Source organism: Bufo bufo, chromosome 10 (genome assembly GCF_905171765.1).
Source record: "Bufo bufo chromosome 10, aBufBuf1.1, whole genome shotgun sequence".
Classification (NCBI taxonomy): Eukaryota; Metazoa; Chordata; class Amphibia; order Anura; family Bufonidae; genus Bufo; species Bufo bufo.
In genome coordinates, this window is record NC_053398.1 from 10393563 (window position 1) to 10419517 (window position 25955).

The 25955-nt window shown below is 39.7% G+C and overlaps 1 protein-coding gene across 1 annotated transcript in view; it reads left to right on the forward strand.

The window, feature by feature from the left end:
• Nucleotides 1–25955, forward strand: part of LOC120980947 (receptor-type tyrosine-protein phosphatase beta-like) — a 237948-nt gene that overhangs the window by 198653 nt on the left and 13340 nt on the right. Inside the window, exons 35-47 of the mRNA XM_040410341.1 lie at nucleotides 434–715; nucleotides 1916–2053; nucleotides 2983–3187; nucleotides 4029–4147; nucleotides 5216–5300; nucleotides 6756–6800; nucleotides 7281–7371; nucleotides 8513–8603; nucleotides 10909–10982; nucleotides 11940–12074; nucleotides 12594–12713; nucleotides 18662–18825; nucleotides 22097–22232. Of these exons, the coding sequence (XP_040266275.1) occupies nucleotides 434–715; nucleotides 1916–2053; nucleotides 2983–3187; nucleotides 4029–4147; nucleotides 5216–5300; nucleotides 6756–6800; nucleotides 7281–7371; nucleotides 8513–8603; nucleotides 10909–10982; nucleotides 11940–12074; nucleotides 12594–12713; nucleotides 18662–18825; nucleotides 22097–22232 (1685 nt within the window). The remainder of the gene's footprint in view (nucleotides 1–433; nucleotides 716–1915; nucleotides 2054–2982; nucleotides 3188–4028; nucleotides 4148–5215; nucleotides 5301–6755; nucleotides 6801–7280; nucleotides 7372–8512; nucleotides 8604–10908; nucleotides 10983–11939; nucleotides 12075–12593; nucleotides 12714–18661; nucleotides 18826–22096; nucleotides 22233–25955) is intronic.

Sequence of the window (25955 nt, forward strand, 5' to 3'; positions counted from 1 at the left end):
AAACAATTATTCAGTATGGGGACGAGCAATGACATCAGTGATCACTTGTCCCCCTGCATGTAATAGCAGTAGTCCCCTCCGCTACTGAGCAGGTGGTTGCCAGGAAGGAACGCTTCCCTCTCGAAAATTGCCTGCAGAATCTGTAGGTATAATAGGGCCCTTAGTTTATCCTCTTCAGTAAAAAATTGTTCAAATTTTACACATATACAAGTGCACATACTGTCTATGACATGGGTTTCATCACTGTGTAAAAAAGTACTTATAGATGTGTTGAGGGGTTCAATAAATGAAACAATTAATTTATAATTACACAAGTTTGAATTTGCACTGCAGGAAGCGTGTAGATGAGGTTAGCGCTGTAATTGCACCTAATTCATCAATGGGCGACTTCTGTATGATACCATATTGTAAATATAATGTGTTTTGCTTTTAGTTCCAGAGGCAGCTGAAGACTTCAATTGTACAGGTCAATTTAATTCATCCTCCCTCAATGTCACTTGGACCTGTCCAGCAGGATTGTATACGGGGTTTACGTTTGTAGCAACCAACACCAGCTCAGTCCACAATTTTTATACTACTGCGTGCAGTCTTCAGCAAACTTATATTATGCAAGGGTTAAGTTTCAACACAATCTACAGTGTCAGTTTAACAACTCGGTCTTCATGTGGCAAATCCAGTAGGGTGGTGCAGAAGAATTGCTTAACCAGTATTGGATGTAAGTCATTATTCTATACAGTAATGTTCCAGTGTTGCATGTTCATTGGTAATGTTATTACATTTTACCATATTTGTGGATTTTGGAAAATCTTTAATTTTCACCCTTAGAATAATTATAATATAAGTTGTAATTGTGCTAGAAATTTGTCCAAAATCAAACTTATTGACCTTGTAATCCTTATTAACCTCCTCATCTCCTACAGTGATAATAATGACATATTTCTATATATTTTTACTATTTTTCCTTTCCTCCTGCAGCTGTCAGTCCTGCAACTGCTCGCCCTCCTCCTGCTCCAGACTGAAAGGGTGGAGGGGGGGGGGGGGGGGGGGCGTTGCTTCAGATGCTCATATATCTGGTTTAGTAGCAGCTAGAGATATTGTTTGAAAGCTGGTATTCCAAGCTTTCAAAGAATACTAGACTCACTGACAGCATTATCTTCAGTATATGGGAAGATATCACTGCTAGAAATCGAGATGCAGTGAATGTTTAAAGTAATAGATAACTCACTCCTCTGGAGTGAGTTTTTATCCTTTTGAAATTATGTCTGCCTCATACACAGTGTGATCTAGACTTCTCCCTAAACACCTATCTTCAGACTTGTCTTGATGTGGTTGGTAGTGGTACATGTGCAGTGTGATCCCTTTTGAAATCTCACTGCTTATGGTATGAAAAGGTATGCGGTATGCAGGGGTGTAGCAATAGGGGGTGCAGAGGTAGCAGTCTCTAGCACCAGGGCTGCATAATGGAAACGGGACGGATCCGTTTTGCAGCCCATAGACTTCTATTATGACGGAATGAATAACTGAATGCCTCTAAAGGCATTCCGTTATGCATTCCATCATAGAATTGTGTTATGGTCCGTGGTAACGGAATCCATAACACAATTCTGCTTTTACCACCAAACGAAGCATGAACAAATTTCAAAATATGAAATTCGCTCATCTCTAATTTTAAACCAAAAGCTTTTTTTTATTTTTTTTGTTTTTTATTTTTTATTTTATAATTAATTAATTAATGACAACTACTGTATATTGGGCCATAAATCATTTTGAAGACTCCCAACTTCATAGATATTTAGCAACTAATGCTACTTATGTATAACCACAATGGTTATATAGTTTTATGAGGAATTTTTGAGTGTAGATGGTATGTAATATACCATGCAATTAATCTTTTAATATTTTCTATCTTTTTCAGCACCATCTAACCCGGAGAGTGTGACAGCTAAAAGCAACAATCCTTCTACCTATTACTCTTTTCCGTTAACTTTTGATGAGTTTAATGCTACAAATGGACCTATTAAAGCGTATGCTCTGATTGTATCAAGTGTGAATGGTAAAATATCCAAAATAAAAGCGTGTGTTCTTTTTTTAAAGAAAGACTTCAGGGAGCAAATGGATTAAAATTTAGTTCCACACCCAAACTGTGTTTTAGGCCTCATAAGATCTTATGAGTGCGGGACAACAGCCCCGCGGGCGGCCGGACGTGCACAGCATCATTGTAATCTATGATGCTGTGTGCTCCCGTGCGTACGATCAATGCCGCTCCGGGATATATGGCCCGCTCACGGACCGTATGTCTCGGAGGGCATACGGTCGTGTGCAAGAGGCCTTAGTCTTAGGCTTATGAGGGGTGGAATGAACTTTGTATTTTTGTGGTTTATTTTTTAGGGCAAACATGTTAAAAACACCATAAAATCCTCTTAATACTCTGGGCTATGAATCTGGCTTGTTTATGGGCGGTTGGTTTCCTCCTTTTGTTGCCTTTCTGCACCTGACTCACAAGGGTTTATGTATTAGCACATATACAGAGGGATGTGTTAATTAGTCATTATACTGACTTGGAGATTGGCCTACAAATCTTCAAATAAACACATTACCAGCAAGGTATACAGTTATAGTTTAAGCAATGGGATCTGTCACAAATCCTCTTAATGTACACCTCTGACATACACTGGAAGTGAAATATCAATGGCACAAATCGGGCACTCAATTGATGACACTGTTTATTAGGATCACTATGCTGGCATCTACAGGAAGCATTGTACTGGCTTTGATGGTGGGATCACCGACCATTATACCATATATTTGTACCGTATGGTGACATTACTTGTGTAAAATATAGGTGCAGACTGCATGCCTTGTAAATGGTAATGTCATTTTCTTTACATAGATCCCCTCTTTGATTAAACAACTATTCACAGAGCATGACATAGTACATAGTATATGTGACCCTTTTACAACTATTTTCTGCTTCATCTTAAGGTGATAGACCATCTGCAAATGATCTGGTAAAGACCTATAGTGATTTCAAGAGTAAGAGCACCAATGCATATGTAGCATATATCATAAAGGACGAAAAGTTACAGAGGTTGAGTCGAGCAGCTACTAGAACAGCGACTATCGGAGATGGCTCTGGCGAATTACAGCCTTATCAAAATGGACCTCTGGAGCCTGCATCATCATACTGGTAAATGCACATTTGGGCATAGTGTTACCCAATGGCTTATTAAATGTTTTTTTTTTTGTTTTGTTTTTTTTTGCTACTTTAATACCTATTACCTTGACCAATTAAATTATTGACTTTTTTACCCAAATACACAGCTTAACATTTAGACACTAGAATGGGGCTGAGCTTCATTGAGCAGAAGTACCAGGCACTGCCACTACACCAAGTATAACTCTGTGCCTGTCGACCAATGTAGGGTCATGTGCTCTGTCCCTTTAAACAGGTGTTTAGTGGGGTGCCAGGAGTTGGATCCCCACAAATCTGATAATGATGCGCAAATTCCTGTTTGCAGAGGTAGATTGTTCTTGTTCTATTTCCATGAAAGATTTACTGATAAATGCTGATGGTATAGAAAGCAGTATAGTAACAATTCACACTTTTGCTTTGTTTCCTATCTCTTTAGAAAACATTTTTATTCTTTTCTATGGGCCAAATGTATACTTTAATAAATGTGTGTAAAGGGGGCTTGAATCTTTTAGTAGTCTACAAGCATCAATATATATTTGCAGCACATTATCTATTTCTATAGCTATTCATAATGCATCATTACAAAATAGTAAAACGTGTTCTAAGAGTTATTAAAGGCAAAGCCGCTTGATTTCCTGATAGCAGTACAATGTGCACTCTCCACTGATAGCAATCTAACAGCTAAATAATATATAAAAATCTAATGTGGCAGTGCACCACTTACCTTTTAACAAAATTTTATTAACCAGTCCATTTTATGTTCCAGAAAAACAAGCGATAAAGTATTTATTCATTATTTTAATTATCTTGATTGTTTTTTGAAATCTCTTCCTAGGGTTGGCGTTGCAGGTTTTACTTCATATGTAGTTGATGAAAGTGGGAGGATTATGCCCAGCAAATGTTTATTTGCAATTTCTAATTACCATGGGCCTTTCCAGACAACAGTGAATCAAGGTAAGTGTCATAGAGTAGTGGTTACTATTAAATGGCAAACTACAGATGTAGCAGACACCAAACTAACAACAGGTGTTATGTTGCTCTATGATATATTAAGTAGTGCAACTTTTTAAATACTAAGTATATTAACAGCACTACGTAATTGGCACACCCTTGAATAGGAATTAAGCTGCTGTAACCCAGCATGGCCACCACACTTTGAACAGGGCTGTGCTTCCAGCTCCAAGCGATAGTTCCAGTGCCGGAGGCTGCAGCAAACAGCTGGTAGGTGGGGGTACTGCATGTCAGACCCCCTACTGATTGAATATTGATGACTAGTCCTGAGTCATCAGTATCAGGGGCCCAGAGAAACTCATTTAACATGACTCTAAACATGCAGCCTAACAATGTACAAAATGGATAAAAGCCTGTCCTGGTCATCTGATGGATGCACATGTGCACAGCAATGAGCAAGCAAGATACAGATTACTGTACTGTAAGGTACTAAATGCCTGTGTGATTCTAACACGAACAGGACAGATTTACATCCTCTGCACATAAACAGTCTGTTTTTTAGCGCCTGTTAACAAAATGACACGATATTTTTTGAACCCTTTGGTATTATAGTCTGCCTAAAAGACGCATTATTGCAGTATGCTGTCTCTAACAAATCCACTGTACTCTGTACAAAATTGCACTGTTTTAGACTTCTTTCACACTAACATTATAAATTCCAGCAGGCTGTTCTGACAGAGAACAGCCTGCCAGAGCTGTCCTGATCCAGCATAGCTGGATGTTACCGCAATGACCACCGGGAGTCCCCGCTCTCTAGTCAACAGGATTGGCAGCATTGCGGTAACATCCGGCAATGCCTGATTCAGATAGCTCTGTCAGGCTGCTCTGGCATAATGCCAGTGTAAAACTAGCCTTGGTTTTAGAAATGTGAATTTTATAATGTGAATAATGTTAGGAGTTTCAAAAACAGTATATGGAAACGTATGTTTATTAACCCTATAAAACTCTATACAAATGTTATGTATTATATTGCTATAGGTAATCATGGCTGACCTTTGTATTTTCTCTTAGGAATGATTGCTGGAGCTGTAGTTGGAACTATTCTGGGTCTTCTTGTTATTGGTTTAATAGCATTTTTTATCTGGAAGATGAGAAGGTAAGAGTCATTTCAAATGTTATGACTATGGTCAGTGGTGTACATAGAGAAGTAAGGGCCCCATAGCAAGGATCAAACCAGGCCCCCCACAGAGGACAGAAGGGTTTCTGCCTAAACCCTTTTCAATGACCCTTGGGCCATTTTTCCACTGCTTCATTTGCTAAAAGTTGTTCATTTAGAGGGTAGAGTCTTGATCAGTATAAGAGGAGATAATCCCAACTAAGACTGGGCCCCCTCTTGCCCTGGGCCCCATAGCAGTCGCATGGTCTGCTGCTATGGCAGTTACGTCCCTGACTATGACTACAGGTACACCCATGTGAGTTGGATTTGAAGCAGAAATTATCCTCAGCAAATATTACGAATTTTGCAGCTGCAAATCCGCACAAATTTTGCAGTTTGGTTTCCCGTTTCCTGAAAAAAGCAGTGTACTCACATACCATTCTGCTGGTGCTCCCATGGTGGATATTTCTGGTCGCTGTTTCCCGGTCTCTACCAAAGACGTGCCATGTCGACCTATGTGACGACCGCAGTCTGTACATACCCTATAGCTCACTTCCATGCAAATATGTAGCCATCATTTGAACACATTCCTTAAAGGGGTACTTCACTTAAGAGTGAAATTCATACGTTCCTACCTGACCCACGTGGAGATTGAGCATTATGAATGATTTCTCTTTTGCATTGACTTTGATTTGAGGAATGGTCTACAAACAGAGACTCTCAACTACAAGGAGATTGAAAGAGATAGCAGCCAATACGTCTTGTTATAAAGCCATATAGGGAAGCTAAAAAGGAACATAGATAATGTTATTTTGATTAATTGATTCAGATTGCATCTATGCATTTATATTGTGCATAGAAATGTTCATTTTAGTGCATCCATACTCTGTCAGTTTTACTTGATATGAAACCAGCAGATGGCAACAATACATTGCCTTTTATTACCAATAGATCTATCTGATGTGGCTGAAAGTGGCATGAATGATCTTCAGGGACTGCTTTGTTTTTTTTAGTTCAGCAGTCCAATCATCACCCTGCCCTGCCCAAACACTACTGTTGCTCTTCTTCACCATGGCAGCCTCTCTCTCCTTCTGCCAAGAAATGTATGGTACCCTTGCAGGGCTAGCTCCCGGTGTATGTGGGATGTTGGTCAACTGGGGCCCCGTTTCTTCCCCCTCAGGTTGACAAGTACATAGACTATATTTGCACAATGCTTGACGTATGCCCAGGTTAATGTAGTGCTGACGAGGGCCTTGACTGCAGCCCCACAGGGCACTGAATGCAACACCCAAGAGTCCCCAGAGTGGCTCCAGGGAGAATCCACAGCTGAGCCCAGTTGCCTAGACGCATGTCACAGCTGGTTACGTACCTTTCCTATAATCTGTCTAGTGAGACCATAGCTGCTGAATAGTTTCTGGACTGTACACATGTACATAGATGTTTTACTTGTTACAGGAAAAGAGAGAAGAAACCTGATGTCTCAATGTTACCGTCATTTAAGTAAGTTATTTTTAACATTTTGTCTATGACACTAGAAAGTATCGTCAAAGCTTTTCAGCCAAAATTAAAAACGTTAAATCACAAATTTATTTTATAGAGTAATGATTAGCATATGACTTCACTTCATGGTTGATTTGGGGGTGGGGGTCTGACCTCTGGAACCCCCATGGATCATAAGTATGAAAAGGAGGTGTCCATCTATAAGTTTTTCTTGCACAGTGGCTTTTGCAGGGTGTCGAGGTTCCTTTTGTGCAGGGAAAAGCAGTGGACAGGACACAGCATTGCACCAACATTGCAGCCCCTTGTCCAGGATCATTGGGCGTCCCAGAGGTCCAACCGCCGCCAGTTATAAACTGATGGCTTATGATAGTGATAGGCCATCACTTTTTACGTGTCAATAATCCTTCAAGTATATATTATTCATTTTTTATTTAAAATAATTTGGCATCATTTTAATGAATCCATTTTTTCTCCTCACAGATTTTCTCACGCCATGAGTACGGCTAGTTTTATTAGTCATTTTGAGAGGCAGAAAGCTGATAGTAATCTGGGATTTAGTGAAGAGTATGAGGTGAGTTTTTTTTTTCCAACTGTGCCACCTATAGGTTTATTTTATAATTACATGCAAGACTTCTTAAAAACACAGTCGGAGACCACAATTGCTCATAGCAGCACAAAGAGGTAAAAGGCATAAAGAGTGACTGATACTGTACTGTACCTCCCAACTTTTTGGACTGTCAGAGGGGGACACCTATGGTTCACCATGTGAAATATCCATATTTTTCATGCACGTCTATGCACTCTAATAGTTTTTAATTTTAATATTAGCGCAAAACTGATCTGAATATAGATTTTTATATTTTTTTAGTATTTTTGAGCAATATGGTAAGTTTATTAATGCAAATCGATTTTCCATGTAAAAAATGATTGCCATTTAGGAACAAAGAGGGACAGATGGGCTTGGTCCAAAATCCGGGACTGTCCATTCAAAAGAGGGACACTTGGGAGGTGTGCTGATATATTAAAAGGGTTGTCCAGGATTAGGAAAACATGACTGCTTTTATTTAAAGAAAAATAAAAAAGCAGCAAAAACTTGTCAACAGGTTGTGCATGATTTTGCAGCTTGAGCCCATTTATTTCAAAGGAGCTCAGCTGCAACATGAGACCCAGCCCACAGACAGTTGTGGAACTATTTCTGGATGAAAGCAGCCATGACATACAGTACAGACCAAAAGTTTGGACACACCTTCTCATTCAAAGAGTTTTCTTTATTTTCATGACTATGAAAATTGTAGATTCACACTGAAGGCATCAAAACTATGAAGTAACACATGTGGAATTATATACATAACAAACAAGTGTGAAACAACTGAAAATATGTCATATTCTAGGTTCTTCAAAGTAGCCACCTTTTGCTTTGATTACTGCTTTGCACACTCTTGGCATTCTCTTGATGAGCTTCAAGAGGTAGTCCCCTGAAATGAAAATAAAGAAAACTCTTTGTGTCCAAACTTTTGGTCTGTACTGTACATACTAAAGAACAGAAGCACCAGTATTAATAAATTCAAATTACAAGATATATTGTTTTTAGGTTTTATTTTACATGTTTCTGTTTGCAGACTTATTGTTAGGATAAGCTTGAAATTAATTATTATAGTTATGCCAATGTGGTTACCGGTAATTCTTTCCATCTTTCTTTATTTTTATTTTAGAAATTAGCACATGTTGGGGTTGAACAAACTAAATCAGCAGCCGATAATTCAGAGAATAGACAGAAGAACAGATACACCAATGTGTTACCATGTAAGTATGTGTAAGAATAGCCATTATGCCATTACATACATTACATTTTTCATCTAAAATTGGAAATCTGTTCCATACATCTAAATAGGGTTGTTTCTGCATCATGTGCACGGGTTGTTACACACCCTATTCTGATGAATCAAACAGTCACCCAAACTTCCGAAATTAATCTGCCTCATGAAAACATACCATTGGCTTCTGCACACAGCATTGCTGTTAGCTCTTAGATGTTTGGTCCATAAACAACATTTATCCACAAGCCACAGGATAAAGCCGGGTTCACATCACTGTTATGCATTCTGTTATTGCTCTCCGTTACAACGGAAAATAATGGAATCCATAAGACGGAAATCAAATAAGAAAGCCTTTAAGAGGCATTCTGTTTTTAACGTCATAATAGAAGTTTATGGGCAAGCATAACGGATCCGTCTGGTTTCCGTTATGCAGGACGGAAACAAAGTCCTGTCGACAGGACTTTGTTTCCGTCCTGCATAAATGGAATGGTGGTTCATTGTGTGACCACTGCTCCAATTACCTCTATAAGACTGGTAGCCAAACGCTGAATTTGGCAGCCCCATAGAATTAAATGTGGCAAGAGTCATACTTCCACACCACTGCTGCGGTCACACTATGATCCCAATTCTTTTGATCAGTGGGTGTCCCTGTGATTCAACCCTCAGCGATCGTAAAATTCTCACCTCCTGTGGATAGGTGATAAATGTTGTTCATGGTCCAATCCGTTTTACATGTATGGCGGATGTTGGTTCTTTAAAAATGGCGCCCCCTCCAGAGGGGAGCAGGGGCAATAGAAACTGGCTGACTGTTGTGGCTAATTTCCACGATCGGCATTACCGCCTCATTTAACCCCTCAGATGCTGTGGTCAAATGTGACCACGGCATTTGAGAGTCCTAAAACCCTAGGCTTCTAGGCTCATTACTCGTATATAACAATTCAGGCCAGAAGGTGGCAGCACTGAATTGTAATATAGCTATTTCTGTATAGGATAATGGAGAAAATTCCATTACTCTATACAAATTGTAATCTGATGATTGCATGTTCGGGTCCACTTGGGGACCTAAAAAAAAAAGTTTAAAAAAGTTTTAAAAATATCAAAAATCAGATCACCTCCTCTTTCCTCAAAATAAAAAATAAAAAAAATTATGGGCATCACTGTGTTCGCAAACGCCCATACTTTTAAAGTGTAAAAAAAAACATCCCAGAGGTAAATGGCATAACAGAAAAAAAAATGGCTGATTCACAATTTTTTATCACTTTAGCCCCCCAAATTTTTTTTATAAAAACTGATTTTAAAAAATCGTACACACCCCAAAATGTTATTAATAAAAATTACAAATCATCCTGCAGAAAAATTAGCCCTCACTCAGCACTGTAGATATAACTATAAAAAAAGTTACGGGGCTCACAATATGGCGAAAAGTTTTATTTTATTCAGTAATCAAACACAACACAAACTACACAAATGTGGTATCGCTGTAACTAGAGATAAGCAAATTTCATATTTTGAAATTCGTTCACACTTTGGTGGTAAAAGGTGAATTGCGTTATGGATTCTGTTACCACGGACCATAACGCAATTCTATGACGGAATGCATAACTCAATGCCTTTAGAGGCATTCCGTTATTCATTCCATCATAATAGAAGTCTATGAGCTGAAAAACGGATCCGTCCCGTTTCCGTTATGCAGGGGAGTCCTCTAAAGGCATTCCGTTATGCATTCCGTCATAGAATTGCGTTATGGTCCGTGGTCACGGAATCCATAACGCAATTCACCTTTTACCACCAAACGAAGTGTGAACGAATTTCATAAGCGGAAATTCGCTCATCTCTAGCTGTAACCATACTGATCTGGAGAATGAAGAGCACAAGTTTTACCAGACAGTGAATGCTGTAAAAGCAAAACCCATAAAAATGTGGTGGAATTGCATTTTTTTTTTTTTCTAATACCACCACCATTTTTTTTCCCTATGCAATATTAAATGTTGCCTTTAGAAAGTACTATTTTTTCCGCAAAAAAATAAGTCCTCATACGGCTATGTGAACGAAAAAATAAAAATATTGTGGCTCCGGGAAGGTAGGGAGCAAAAAACAAAAAGGTAAAAATGGAAAATCACTCTGTCAGGAAAAGGTAAAATGATCTTGCCCTTAGTAGCTATTTCTATCATTCCTGAGCGTGTTTTGTGGCTAAATAATAAGGTGCTGCATTCAATTAAAAAAGTAAAAAAGGTTGTGCAATAAAATTGCTTTGTGTAAATATCTCTCATTCTATCGACTTTTCTCATCAGATGATGTCTCGCGTGTTGTATTGTCCAGTGAAGAGAATCTCTCAGAAGACTACATTAATGCAAACTATATTCCTGTAAGCTTCTTACAATTAACAATCTGCTTCTCTTTACACAAATATGTGTCTCCATTTTATAAGGGAATAATGGCTTGTGAAATGTTCTTGAATAGTGTCCATGTTTCTTCCATGTGTCCTTACATTTTCCTACAATTTTATGACACTTGTTGTGTATGGAGGTGGTAGGTGGTAGAGAACACTTTGAACAGGAGATTGGTTATCATAATGTTTGACTCTAGGTTTTAGGTGGATATTTTACATTGTTCCAGGACACAAACGTTTTGAAAGACTTTACTATTAAGGAACTTTAAAGGGGTATTTCAGTTATATGAAATAGAAGTTACATTTAACTATACAGCAAAAGGAATAAAGTCCATAATATATTGTCATTACCTGTCTTCTACTGTTCACTCAAAAAATATTACCTATGTAAGCCACCCTGGGTAATATTTTTGCCTTTCTTTCCACTGGTTACGACCGCTAGGCTATTGGCCTGCCCTGATCGCGCGTGCACAGTTCGTTCCTGTTCTGCACAAAGGAGTCTTACAGATCCCACACAAGTACCAAGTTGTATACGTTAGAAGCAGGGGCGTAGCTAAAGGCTTCCCTCAATGCTTTGTGGCCAGTGGTGGGGAGATTGAATCTGGTCACATGGGACAGGAAGCACAGGCATGATAATCTGCAGAGCGATCAGAGCACAGCAGGAGCGGACTGGAGGAACAGAAATGTAAGGGTACAGAATATATAGTACAAGCTGTGGATAGTATTTAAAGAAATAGGTTTGGTAACGGGAATATCCCTTTAACTGGAATATAATTGCCATGGTGGATTACAGCAAGATATTTAATGACTGCTCCGGTAGGGGCTGGGAATAAAAAGTCGTTTCTGGGGAGCAAACCTTTAAAGCTGTGTGTGATCTGATAACCCTGGTATCTCACCTGTCTCTCACTATATTGTTCTGTTTGTCTTTTTCAGGGTTACAGTTCTCCGAAAGAGTTTATTGCAGCGCAGGGTCCTCTACCAAAAACTGTCAGTGATTTCTGGCGCATGATATGGGAAAAAGATGTTAAAGCTATTGTCATGCTGACCAAATGTCTTGAACTCGGAAAGGTACAAATGGGTAGTAAAACCTTCTTCAGGTGCTGCAGTTACCATTTTAGACTTGCGTATACAATTTGAAGTTGTTATTATGTATTTTCTTATTTAATAGACTATACAGAGATATGTTTTAATTATACATGGACAGCCGTATTCTAAGTTTACACAACAGTTTAACTGATATGATCTGCTTCTGGATCTCTACAGTGAAGTGCATGAAACCATAGATTAGTACAAATTTGCAAATATTCCTGGTGTTTCCCTTTAGGAGCCAGTAACATCATTTAAATAAGAGGTGCCCTCATACATATCCTTTTCTTTATCATTTTGATTGTTAGCTTGCTTGTCAAAATGGCAGCCAGAGTGCTCTCCTCATGAAGAAGGCCTGCCAAGTACTGATCTACCAAATAGCTGCCTGTGCTAAATGTCACTAGCATGTTTATAAGTAGCACTGTGCTATATGTTGATACTATATAAGCAACACAGAGCACATATATATTATTATATTTATTGTATTATGTAATATTTTAGGTGAAATGTGAGGAATATTGGCCCCAGAAAAGCAGCAAAGTTTATGGTAACCTGTCTGTGTCCATAGCGGATGAAAATATTCTACCAGACTGGACAACCAGGGATTTCATATTAGTAAATGTAAGTACACCGATAAAAGCAGACTACAAGAAAACTATAAGGCTGGGTTCATATCACATTTTTCCCATCCTTTTAACTTATACAAAAAATGTATAAGTTAAACAGATGACTCAGACTAATGCCATTAGTCACCATAGATTATACTTTTTTTTAGCATTGTAAAAAAAAACATATTTTTTTTACCAGGATACAAGAACGTGGTGTGCTGCATTTTTGTATTGGTTTTTTATTCTAACGTATATGTCAAATACAGGCATAAAATGTGATGTGAACCCACCCTTACATACACACATAAAAATGTGAATATGCCCTATTAACACTTCAGCTCCTCTGCATGGTGTAGTATAGAGGATCTGTCTGCTCTCCTGTGTGGTGTAGTACAGAGGATCTGTCAGCTCTCCTGTGTGGTGTAGTATAGAGGATCTGTCAGCTCTCCGGTGTGGTGTAGTATAGAGGATCTGTCTGCTCTCCTGTGTGGTGTAGTATAGAGGATCTGTCGGCTCTCCTGTGCGATGTAGTATAGAGGATCTGTCTGTTCTCCTGTGTGGTGTAGTATAGAGGATCTGTCTGCTCTCCTGTGTGGTGTAGTATAGAGGATCTGTCGGCTCTCCTGTGTGGTGTAGTATAGAGGATCTGTCTGCTCTCCTGTGTGGTGTAGTACAGAGGATCTGTCAGCTCTCCTGTGTGGTGTAGTATAGAGGATCTGTCAGCTCTCCTGTGTGGTGTAGTATAGAGGATCTGTCGGCCCTCCTGTGTGGTATAATATAGAGGATCTGTCAGCTCTCCCGTGTGGTGTAGTATAGAGGATCTGTCGGCTCTCCTGTGTGGTGTAGTATAGAGGATCTGTCAGCTCTCCTGTGTGGTATAATATAGAGGATCTGTCAGCTCTCCTGTGTGGTGTAGTATAAAGGATCTGTCAGCTCTCCTGTGTGGTGTAGTATAGAGTATGGGTCAGCTCTCCTGTGTGGTGTAGTATAGAGGATCTGTCGGCTCTCCTGTGCGGTGTAGTATAGAGGATCTGTCAGCTCTCCTGTGTGGTGTAGTATAGAGGATCTGTCGGCTCTCCTGTGTGGTGTAGTATAGAGGATCTGTCGGCTCTCCTGTGTGGTGTAGTGTAGAGGATCTGTCAGCTCTCCTGTGTGGTGTAGTGTAGAGGATCTGTCGGCTCTCCTGTGTGGTGTAGTATAGAGGATCTGTCAGCTCTCCTGTGTGGTGTAGTATAGAGGATCTGTCGGCTCTCCTGTGTAGTATAATATAGAGGATCTGTCAGCTCTCCTGTGTGGTGTAGTATAGAGGATCTGTCAGATCTCCTGTGTGGTGTAGTATAGAGGATGGGTCAGCTCTCCTGTGTGGTGTAGTATAGAGGATCTGTCAGCTCTCTTGTGTGGTATAATATAGAGGATCTGTCAGCTCTCCTGTGTGGTGTAGTATAGAGGATCTGTCAGCTCTCCTGTGTGGTGTAGTATAAAGGATCTGTCAGCTCTCCTGTGTGGTGAAGTATAGAGTATGGGTCAGCTCTCCTGTGTGGTGTAGTATAGAGGATCTGTCGGCTCTCCTGTGCGGTGTAGTATAGAGGATCTGTCAGCTCTCCTGTGTGGTGTAGTATAGAGGATCTGTCGGCTCTCCTGTGTGGTGTAGTATAGAGGATCTGTCGGCTCTCCTGTGTGGTGTAGTGTAGAGGATCTGTCAGCTCTCCTGTGTGGTGTAGTGTAGAGGATCTGTCAGATCTCCTGTGTGGTGTAGTATAGAGGATCTGTCAGCTCTGCTGTGTGGTGTAGTATAGAGGATCTGTCAGCTCTCCTGTGCGGTGTAGTATAGAGGATCTGTCCGCTCTCCTGTGTGGTGTAGTATAGAGGATCTGTCGGCTCTCCTGTGTGGTGTAGTATAGAGGATCTGTCAGCTCTCCTGTGTGGTGTAGTGTAGAGGATCTGTCGGCTCTGCTGTGTGGTGTAGTATAGAGGATCTGTCAGCTCCCCTGTGTGGTATAATATAGAGGATCTGTCGGCTCTCCTGTGTGGTGTAGCATAGAGCAGGGGTGCACAACCTTTATTGGTCTGAGGGCCGCATTGTCACATTGCTCTATTTCAAGGGGCCGCAAATAAGAGGATGGCGCTCCCTGGTTATTACCATTTCCTGCCAGATACAGGCGCTATGCAATAACCAGTAAGCATTTTCCCTTACTAGTGGGGAAAGCTCTTATTGGTTAACACTTTAATAACCAGGCCTGAACAAACACTTATTTGTTTGTGATTGAGCGCACGTGGTGGTTCGAACTTTTTTATGTGTTAGGAATACCAAAATAATTTTTGAAACAATTTTTCACTTGACACATAGGCCTTATAATTAATTTTTTTGTTTTATTTGGGGGAAACTGTACAAAACATTTTTTTAAAGTATTTTTTTTTCAAACTATAGCTCCTTATTCTTTAAATATGCAAACTGCCACCAAAATAAATTAATATAATTAGTTCCCTATTTTGTGTCGGTTGTTTTGTTATATAATACGTATAGTTTCACGTGAATGGGGCGACTGTTTTGGTTGGTGTTGGTGTTTTTTCTTTTATGTATTTTAATTTTTTTTATCTTTTTTAACTTAATTTTTTATATATTTCTGCTACAAATAATATCCCCCAAGAGGTCATAAAAAGACCTTTGGGGGACACTGACACTTTTTTGTAGCAGGAGCAGGTCTCATCTGCCCCCAAGCTGGGTCCACCCTGCACAGCGCGCCACTTACCTATCTGAGGGGAAGGCAGAAGCGCTAATACACTGCTTCTGCCTTCTCACTGACAGCCGGGAACAGACCTGCTCCTGCTACAGTGCGGGAGCAGGAGCTGTAATGCTCCATCGTGCGGCGCTGCGGGCAGCAACACGGCTGATCACACGATCAGCTTTGTTTCTGTCCAGGAGCACAGGGGCCACAAGCCTTGGCTCTGGGGGCCATGGGTTGTGCACCCCTGGTATAGAGGATCCAGTGTATGGTGGCTCTGGCTCTGGTGTATGGTGTACTATAGAGGTTCTGTCAACTTTCCTAACATGTAACTTGTAACAACTCTGGTGCACCTTTTCTTAGACCTCTGTGTTACACAATTCTTCTGTTATTCCTCTTGGTATTGTATAAATAATTTGACAACTGGCAATTTCCATTTCCTTTGTCAGTAGGGTTTGGCCCTGCACAGTATGGCACTGGTTGGATAGTGTCATACTGTGCAGGGACGTGTAGTATGGTAACACCCAAGTGTCATTGTATTCACAATTTTGAGAAAGAATCTGTTTTTACTGGAGTTTTACATGAATCATACGGTAGCTAAGTGCACCAATTAACTCCAATGTGAAACAAATTTACTAAATTCTAGTGATCAATGGTGCTTAGTTTTGAGATTTTACGTGTTAAATTTCATGAATAAGATAATAGAATTGAAGAAAGACATCAAGAAGTCATTGTTTATTTCCACAAAAGCTACAAACTTTCAAGTTTAGAAATGAAGATTACTGACGCTTTACATCCACAATCCAATAAAACAGGCAAGATTTGCTGACAGCTTGTCATTTACAAGGCATATTTTTAAAACCACCATCATTGTCTCAATGTGCTTCTACATGTGCTTTATGTATATTCCCAGGTATTTATTCTAAGAAGATGGTAATTTAATTGTCATGGACAGATGGCTGAATAATGTTTTTTTTGAAGGCCTGCATATATTATTATAACTTTTGTTTCCTCTTGTGGAAAAGATAAAGAGAGTACGAACAGAATGACTGGTATTCGTTCATGTACAGTATACTGTGAGGGGATATGGAGGGAGGAGACATGATAGGAAACACATTCATGAAACCAAGGTTGTAAAAAGCCAGTGTCATGATAAACAATGATGTTATCTATGTACTTATTCCCAAGAATTAACTGATTGATGGCTATCAGTAACCTTCTGTGCATCACTTTATTTTTACGAATTCCATTGTCAGAAATTGTCAGCATAACACCTTAATGATAGACGATGCGCCAATTTATGGTGGGTATTAATGGTCTCTATTTAATTATTTTATGGCATTCTAGAATAATGGCTGCAACAGAGTTTGTGCAGTCTTGGGTCAGGTCCAGCACCCAAAAATAAAGCAGAAATTATATTTTACAGTTTCTGCATCTAGAGTATTTTCCTGAGAGTGACAATAGTCAAGGCTTCTTTTCCCTTTAAGGCTTATATTAGAAAGGCAGATCTTCAAGGCGATTGTCTGGAAGGAAGTATTCCTTCCTGGCAATCGCCTGATTGCTAGCGGAGGAGACCACTCTTATTATATGCCGCAATCTCCTCCACAGTATGGGGAGCAGTGATTCCTAATGCCATCGCTCGTTCCTATACTGATCACTGTTTGCCGGCAGCAGATCGTGATTAGACAGCACAATTTGCCGCCAGCAAACAAGGATTTTTAAAGCTTTTGAAATATTCCAATTACCTGATGAATTAGCTTTGGCTCATTCATCAGGTAATCAGCGGCAGTATTACCCTGCCAGAACATCGTTAACGAGCATTCATACGAATGCTTGTTAGCGATGATCTCAATGATTATCTACCTGTCTAATGGGGAAGTGAAGCTGTTAGGGCAGCTCAATCAAGTCCCCAGAAGCTCTCTTCTGACCTTTTGGGGCACACAGTTAAAAAAAACTAATATTACATTTTTACAATTTTTTTATTTATTTAAACTATCATTTTCTTAATATTTAGGGACAGTGGCACAGGTTTAATAATGTGTCTGCACCAAAAATCTGTCAAAAAAAATGGTGCAAATTGGCACATCTAAGGTTTCTACGCTTTTTTTCCCAACATGCTAAAAGGGGATGGAGCCTAAGATGCATTATTTTTAATTCTGGCGTAGAGAAAAGTGTCTATTTCTGAACCAGACTATCAACCAGCCTGAGCCCCTGTGATAACTCTGGCGCAGGTCTAGATATCCGGTCTAAACTTACACAATCTACAGGCTTAGTAAATCTGGGCCAGTGAGTGTGTTTTTGTAATAAAATTTATTAGGGAAATATGTCAATTTTTATTCGACAACTGTATGTAAAGTCTCTCTTTAGCAACTCTCTAACAGTTAAACTATATATTTTTAATTTTTTAACACAGTAAAGGGCCAATATTGGTTTTAAAAAAAATCAAGCAAGCGCCGGTTGTCTGGCTAGTAAAAATGTTTCAAAAAGGATTAGAATGGCTTAAAAAGTTATAGTCACCTCACCAATCCCCATGCAGGTCACCTTCTGACACTTCCCAGATCACCACTGAAATGTGACTGCTCAGCCAGTCATAGGCCGAGGTGGGTCGACGCTGTGACCAATGATTGGCTAAGCGGTCACATTTCCTGTTTCAAGAGGGATGCAGAGACAGCATGGAGGACCCAGAAATCGTCAAAGTGAGGTAGACTGAGATAATTGAGGTGAGTATGGCTATACTATGACCATTCTCATCCAGGGGCGTAGCTAAAGGCTCATGGGCCCTCGTGCAAGAGTTCAGATTGGGCCCCCCTTCCCTCAGTGCTTTGTGGCCAGGGGCAGGGAAGCACATTGCCTTCGTGCTGCCTGAGGCAGAAATTGAAACAGCACCCCCGCCCCATGCCAAATACTTGACCTAACCCCTTCCCTCCAGTCAGAGATCTAACTTGAACAACATGCACTTTCTATAATACTGGTGTCTTCATATGCAGCACAAGGGTCGTTGGGCCCCCTCAGGCTCCTGGGCCCGGTAGCGACTGCTACCTCTGCACCCCCTATAGCTACGCCCCTGTTCTCATCTTAATTGAAAAAAATATATAGCAGGCTGGATCTCCGGCCACAGCAAGGAACAGCCTGCCGGACCCTGCTGCCGCAAGTGTGAAAGTAATACTAGTAGATGCAAAAATTGGAAAATTGTACTGGTCACAAAGGGGTTAATATTGTTTTCTGATTTCTCTTTTAGAAGCAAAGCAGACAGAGTAAAAAAGTGCGGCATTTCCACTTTACTGCCTGGCCAGACCATGGTGTTCCCAGGACAACCAGTGATCTGATACAGTTTAGGAATTTAGTCCGTGAATACACAGCAAATTGCTACTCAGAAAATTCACCTATACTGGTTCACTGCAGGTATGTGCAAGGCCTAGATGATGAGGAATCCTCAAATAAATATACTGGGGAGAACTATATAAATGGTAGAAATAAAAAAAATGAATTCAACTACCGGAATTGTTTGATGGGGTTACTTGAGGATTTTCTTGAAGTGACTGTTCAGACAATGTAAAGCACTCTATGGAAGTTTTTCAAGGGTTATTGTTGTGAATGATTAATCTGCTATTTGTAATCTTGTAATATTAATATCTTTGTAATGTTTCTGTTAAATTTTTTCTTATCACTAGGAGCCTGGTTTAGTTTAGTATCTCTTCCACCCAAATAATGTAGAGTGCCCAACATACAAAGTTTTGCTCAGGGCCCTCCATGGGTTCTGATTCAGCATTGTTTTACCTCCAAAATACAACTAAATTGACTTAAATAATTATCATAAATATAACAGTATTTGTTTATAAACTACTTGGTAAAGAACTGGCACATCTGTGGAAACCGCTGCGAAAGATGCACTTTCCTATATCCTCAGAAATGTAAAATAGTGTCAGTGAAGGACAGGGTCATGGGGAATTCCACCAATTTGCTAGAACAAAAGGAATGCAGCTTTCTTCCAAGAATTGCGCCCCTTTTAGGATAAGTCCACATGTACTGGATTTGTGCAAGTAAATTCCCCTGTATGTCAATGGATTTGTTCAGAGTATTGTACCTCTTCAGTTAAGGTATACAAAAACAAAAAAAAACAAAAGGGATCCTCATGCCTAGGCTGAAATCAGCGTATACAATCCATGTTGCGGCAACAATACGAGGATCAACCTATGAACAATCACGAGTACCAGCTCCTATGAAATATACAAAACCTACAGAAGAAACTAAGCTGACTACGTACTATTATCAAATGTCATAAATACTTTATTAATTACAAAACAATATATCGAGGACATGATCATTAAAAACCAAGTGGACAGAGAGAAACACCATCCTGATGGGACATAGGCTACAGACAATGTTGTCATAAGTTAATGTTTAGTAAATAATAAATCAATAAATATCACAAAGGTGGGTCATATATAATAACACAATATATATATGGGAAACAGCCGGTGGACAGAATAATAACAGCCGGTCCAAAAAGAGGATCCAGAAATCACCACCAACTTCTACCCATATGGCCTAGCAACATAGAAGAAATGAGAGAAGACCTACCAAGACAAGTGCCGTATGTCAACCAGCAAGGATGGCGTTACCCCCATAACGCCATCCTTGCTGGTTGACATACGGCACTTGTCTTGGTAGGTCTTCTCTCATTTCTTCTATGTTGCTAGGCCATATGGGTAGAAGTTGGTGGTGATTTCTGGATCCTCTTTTTGGACCTGCTGTTATTATTCTGTCCACCGGCTGTTTCCCATATATATATTGTGTTATTATACAGTATATGACCCACCTTTGTGATATTTATTGATTTATTCTTTACTAAACATTAACTTATGACAACATTGTCTGTAGCCTATGTCCCATCAGGATGGTGTTTCTCTCTGTCCACTTGGTTTTTAATGATCATGTCCTCGATATATATCATGTTTTGTAATTAATAAAGTATTTATGACATTTGATAATAGTACGTAGTCAGCTTCGTTTCTTCTGTAGGTTTTGCTCTTCAGTTAAGGGTCCATTCACACGTTCGCAATTCTGTTCCGCATTTTGCAGAACGGAATTGCGGACCCATTCATTTCTATGGGGCTGCACGATGTGCTGCCCGGATCCGGAAATGCGGATACTCACTTCCAGGTCCGCAATTCCGTTCATGAAAAAAATAGAACATGTCCTATTCTTCTCTGCAATTGCGGACAAGATTAGGCATATTCTATTATAGTGCCGGCGACGTGTGGCCGTGTTTTGCGGATCCGTGTATCTGCAAAACACATACGGATGTGTGAATGGACCCTAACAAGGTGGAATCTGATTGCAGTGTCATTTGCTGTGAAAAAATCAGCCATGTTTTTAACTACTCTTACTTAGTTTCAAAATAAGCATACATAAAAAAATTACAGCAATAAATGCAACCCAGGGAAGGGGGAAAATGGTATAATATACATAAGGCCTCATGCACACGAACGTATTTTGTTTCCGTGTCCGTTCAGTTTTTTTTGCGGATAGGATGCGGACCCATTCATTTTAATGGGTCCGCAAAAAATGCGGACAGCACACCGTGTGCTGTCCGCATCAGTGTGTCCGTTTTGCGGACAAGGTTAGGCATTGTTACAATGGATCCGCAAAAAAAAGGATGGTCTACAGATGTCATCCTTTTTTTGGCGGATCCGCAATTTGCGGACCGCAAAACACATACAGTTGTGTGCATGTAGCCTAATCAGTCGACAGAACCTGACCATAACAAAACAGCAAAAGAGACTAACAACATATCAACAGTGACAATGTTCAAGAGCAACTTAAGATGTACCGTGAAATAAAGCCAAGACATGACAATCAGAATTGGAATAGTCCAATGTCCCATGAGATGCCAATCCAGTTCAAGAACTGCTAAAGAAATATAATATTGCATATTTGGGGAGTGAGTTAATGCTGCTATTTCATCTCCAGTAATGAGCAGACAGTTATCGGGAGGGAACAGTCCTTTCCCATTAATTGCCTGCTCGCTCAGGCGGTGTAAATGCAGCAAAAGTGGTAGGACCAGCCCACCAAGTATTGTGCATAGAACCAATAGACTCACAACCCTGAAAGCACATAGGTGAGACTGTAGAGGAAATAAGGTGAAGGCATTCAGGTACAAGGTATATCCTGCGCAGGGACTTCTGTAGGAGTTCCAGAGATTCACGATTACAGCGCTCACTGAATTCGTATATAAATTAATGGAGCGACTGCATGCCTGCCCCACCGGCCACACCGTTCATTTCAGGGGGGCTGCAGGGGGTTTGGGGCCCCCATTCTCCTGATTGGTGGGGGTCCTTCTGCTGGGACCCCCACCAATAAAATAGTTATCCCCCTATCCTATGGATAGGGTATAATTTCAAACAACCGGAATACTCCTTTAATATCCTTGGGATCATCTTGGAGTCTTGCTTCATATATGAATTCATAAACATTGGGCCAAGCTCTCGGCTGTATTGAATTTAATAAAATTGGAAAATGAAAAACTGCCCTTCTGTTTGTGAAAAATCGTAATAGAAAGTTTGGTTCTGATATGTTTACCTGCCCTAATTAAACATGTAATTAGAATTTTAGAATTTTATGGTAAATGCCATTTATGTTGTATGTATTGTGTTGTCATTTTTTTCCACAGCGCTGGAGTGGGCAGGACGGGCACTTTTATCGGACTTGATCGCATTATAAAACAAATTGAAACAGAAGAGCGAATAGATGTGTATGGAATAGTCTATGATCTCCGGATGCATCGGGTATTAATGGTGCAAACTGAAGTAAGTGGATGGAATTTCATTGATTTCCCATGGCCAAGGTTTAATGAGATACTGTATGTTTGTATATAGTATATGTATGTATTAGAGTAGTTACACCCATGTCAGTCGGATGAAGCATGATAAGTTATATTCTTATACACAGGAGCAGTATTCTAGTAGTTCTATTCCTATACATAGGAACAGTATTATAGTAGTTATATTCTTGTACATAGGGGGCATTATTATAGTAGCTATATTCTTGTACATAGGAGCAGTATTATAGTAGTTATATTCTTGTACATAGGAGCAGTATTATAGTAGTTATATTCTTGTACATAGGAGGCAGTATTATAGTAGTTATATTCTTGTACATAGGAGCAGTATTATAGTAATTATATTCTTGTACACAGGAGGCAGTATTATAGTAGTTATATTCTTGTACATAGGAGGCAGTATTATAGTAGTTATATTCTTGTACATAGGAGGCAGTATTATAGTAGTTATATTCTTGTACATAGGAGGCAGTATTATAGTAGTTATATTCTTGTACATAGGAGGCAGTATTATAGTAGTTATATTCTTGTACATAGGAGGTAGTATTATAGTAGTTATATTCTTGTACATAGGAGGCAGTATTATAGTAGTTATATTCTTGTACATATGAGGCAGTATTATAGTAGTTATATTCTTGTACATAGGAGGTAGTATTATAGTAGTTATATTCTTAATCAAATTTCTTTTTATTGATGGAAAAGCATATAGTCATGTGACAAGTCAAACAACTTATGTACCAGGCTGGAAAGATGCTTGATCAATAAGCGCATCAGGCCACAGGTAGATGCCACACAACTCAGAAAACACAATAACATGTGCATACAAAGAAAAAATATGGGATGGGAGACAAGACATGGGAGGGGGAAGGGAGGAGGGAGAGGGGATACTAGATGTCGATCTCGTATGAGTCTAGAAATTGCGATAATGCTTCCAGGGGGACCATGTTTTAACAAACAATGTTCTAGAATGGGTTTCCCAGTGTGCAAGTTCTTCAAACCGGAATATCTGGTCGACTCTCTCGGTCCACATTAAGAGAGGGATAGAGGAGAATCATTTCTCCACAACAGTGGGATCAGTAGGCGGGCTGCTGTTATAAGCATGGTCGGGAGATTTGACTTTGAAGGGGCGAGCGTGCTATTAGGGCACCATAATAATAGGAGTTTTGCATCGATTCTAACCTGGGTACTACAGACCTTGTTTATAGCTGCTTCCACCTCCACCCAAAAAGGCCGAATTTTCTCACAGCTCCACCAAATATGAGAAAGAGAAACTAGTACTCCACCGCACCTCCAGCAACGATCTGGGATATCAGGATTGAGCTTGTGGAGGTATTCTGGTGTTTTGTACCATCTCGTGAGCAATTTGTAGGAGTTAGCTTGTATCTTAATGCAACAAATAAAACCATGTGAGTGTGTGAGGATGAAAGCTTTCTCAGGTTCGGACAAAGTTATGGATAATTCTTTCACCCAAGCTGAGAGGAACCACAGATCTGGAGGGGCGGAGGAGAGCAGCTCCTTATAGAATGTGGAGAGAGGTTTCTGTGGGCGTTGGGCTTGTGAAATTTTACCCTCTATCCAGGAGGGATCAGTTGTGGGTCGGGGTACATTTTCAAGAAGCGCTAGGTCCTTTTTGAAGGCCATAACTGCCAAGAAAGATGCCGCCTGAACCCTAGGAAGAGCGTAAATTTTGCTCCAGTCTAAAGCACCGGACTTAGAAATAATGTCCTGTAGCTTGAGGCTGGTTAACAGGGCCCAGATTCCTGATGTTGCAGAGGTGGTAGGATGGATGTGGGACTGAAGCAGGTGCAGGGACTAGGGAACTTAAGGACTGAGGCCCGGTATAATTTGGACCATTCTAATAGCAAGCCCTTCCACAAAGGTGAGATATATTTGTTATTAGCTGTGCAATTGCGCAAATCCCATAGAACCAGCCTATCCTTGTGGGTGAGCATATCACACTCCAGTTGGGAGACAAGATTGAGAGGGCGCCAGGAAAGGAGGCTCAAAGCTCTATTTAGCATTGATGCTTTATAATAAAGGTATATGTCAGGTAGGCCGAATCCTCCCAATCTTCTCTCCCGAGTGAGGGTGGCATATGCTAATCTAGGGGACCTACCAGACCATACAAAGGCTGAGAAGATTCTGCAGACCTCCACAAAGAAGGAATGGGGTAGCCAGATAGGTAGTGTTTGAATGTGGTAAAGTAGTTTGGGGACAATAAAGGCTTTGATGTAATTTTTCCTACCAATCCACGAAATAATCGGGAGTTTTAGGGAGTGTAAATGTGATCTAATGGATCTAAGCAAGGGGGCTTGATTAAGCTCAAAGAGGTCCTCTGGTTTCGCTGATATATGGGTAGCCAGGAATGGGATCGATTTGGGGGCCCACGAGAAGGCAGTGGAGCGTTTAAGTATCTCTATATAAGCGGCTGGACAGGAAATATTCAGGGCTTGTGACTTACTGTAATTAATCTTAAAATTGGAGACCAATCCGTATTCTTCGAAAAGGGCTTGGAGTCTGGGAAATGAGGTCATGGGATTGGACGTGATAACCAAGAGGTCGTCTGCGAAGGCAGCTGTTAAGTGAGTATGTGACCCCAAAGTGATCCCTTGGATATCCGGATCTTGCCTAATTTTGGCCAGCAGTGTCTCCATGACAATAACAAAAAGGTCTGGTGATAATGGGCAACCTTGCCTTGTTCCATTAGTAGGAGAGAGTGTGCCGTTGATCCGGAATAGTAGTTATATTCTTGTACATAGGAGATAGTATTATAGTAGTTATATTCTTGTACATAGGAGATAGAATTATAGTAGTTATATTCTTGTACATAGGAGGCAGTATTATAATAATAATTATATTCTTGTACATAGGAGCAGTATTATAGTAGTTATATTCTTGTACATAGGAGCAGTATTATAGTAGTTATATTCTTGTACATAGGAGGCAGTATTATAGTAGTTATATTCTTGTACATAGGAGCAGTATTATAGTAGTTATATTCTTGTACATAGGAGTAGTATTATAGTAGTTATATTCTTGTACATAGGAGCAGTATTATAGTAGTTATATTCTTGTACATAGGAGCAGTATTATAGTAGTTATATCCTTGTACATAGGAGCAGTATTATAGTAGTTATATTCTTGTACATAGGAGGCAGTATTATAGTAGTTATATTCTTGTACATAGGAGCAGTATTATAGTAGTTATATTCTTGTACATAGGAGTAGTATTATAGTAGATATATTCTTGTACATAGGAGCAGTATTATAGTAGTTATATTCTTGTACATAGGAGCAGTATTATAGTAGTTATATTCTTGTCCATAGGAGCAGTATTATAGTAGTTATATTCTTGTCCATAGGAGCAGTATTATAGTAGTTATATTCTTGTACATAGGAGCAGTATTATAGTAGTTATATTCTTGTACATAGGAGCAGTATTATAGTAGTTATAGTCTTGTACATAGGAGCAGTATTATAGTAGTTGTATTCCTGTACATAGAAGGCAGTATTATAGTAGTTATATTCTTGTACATAGGAGCAGTATTATAGTAGTTATATTCTTGTACATAGGAGGTAGTATTATAGTAGTTATATTCTTTGTCAAATTTCTTTTTATTAAACAGCAAGTCAAAAAAAAATTGTAGACATACATAATGCACAATTCAGGATGAATGAGTACAGACATGTC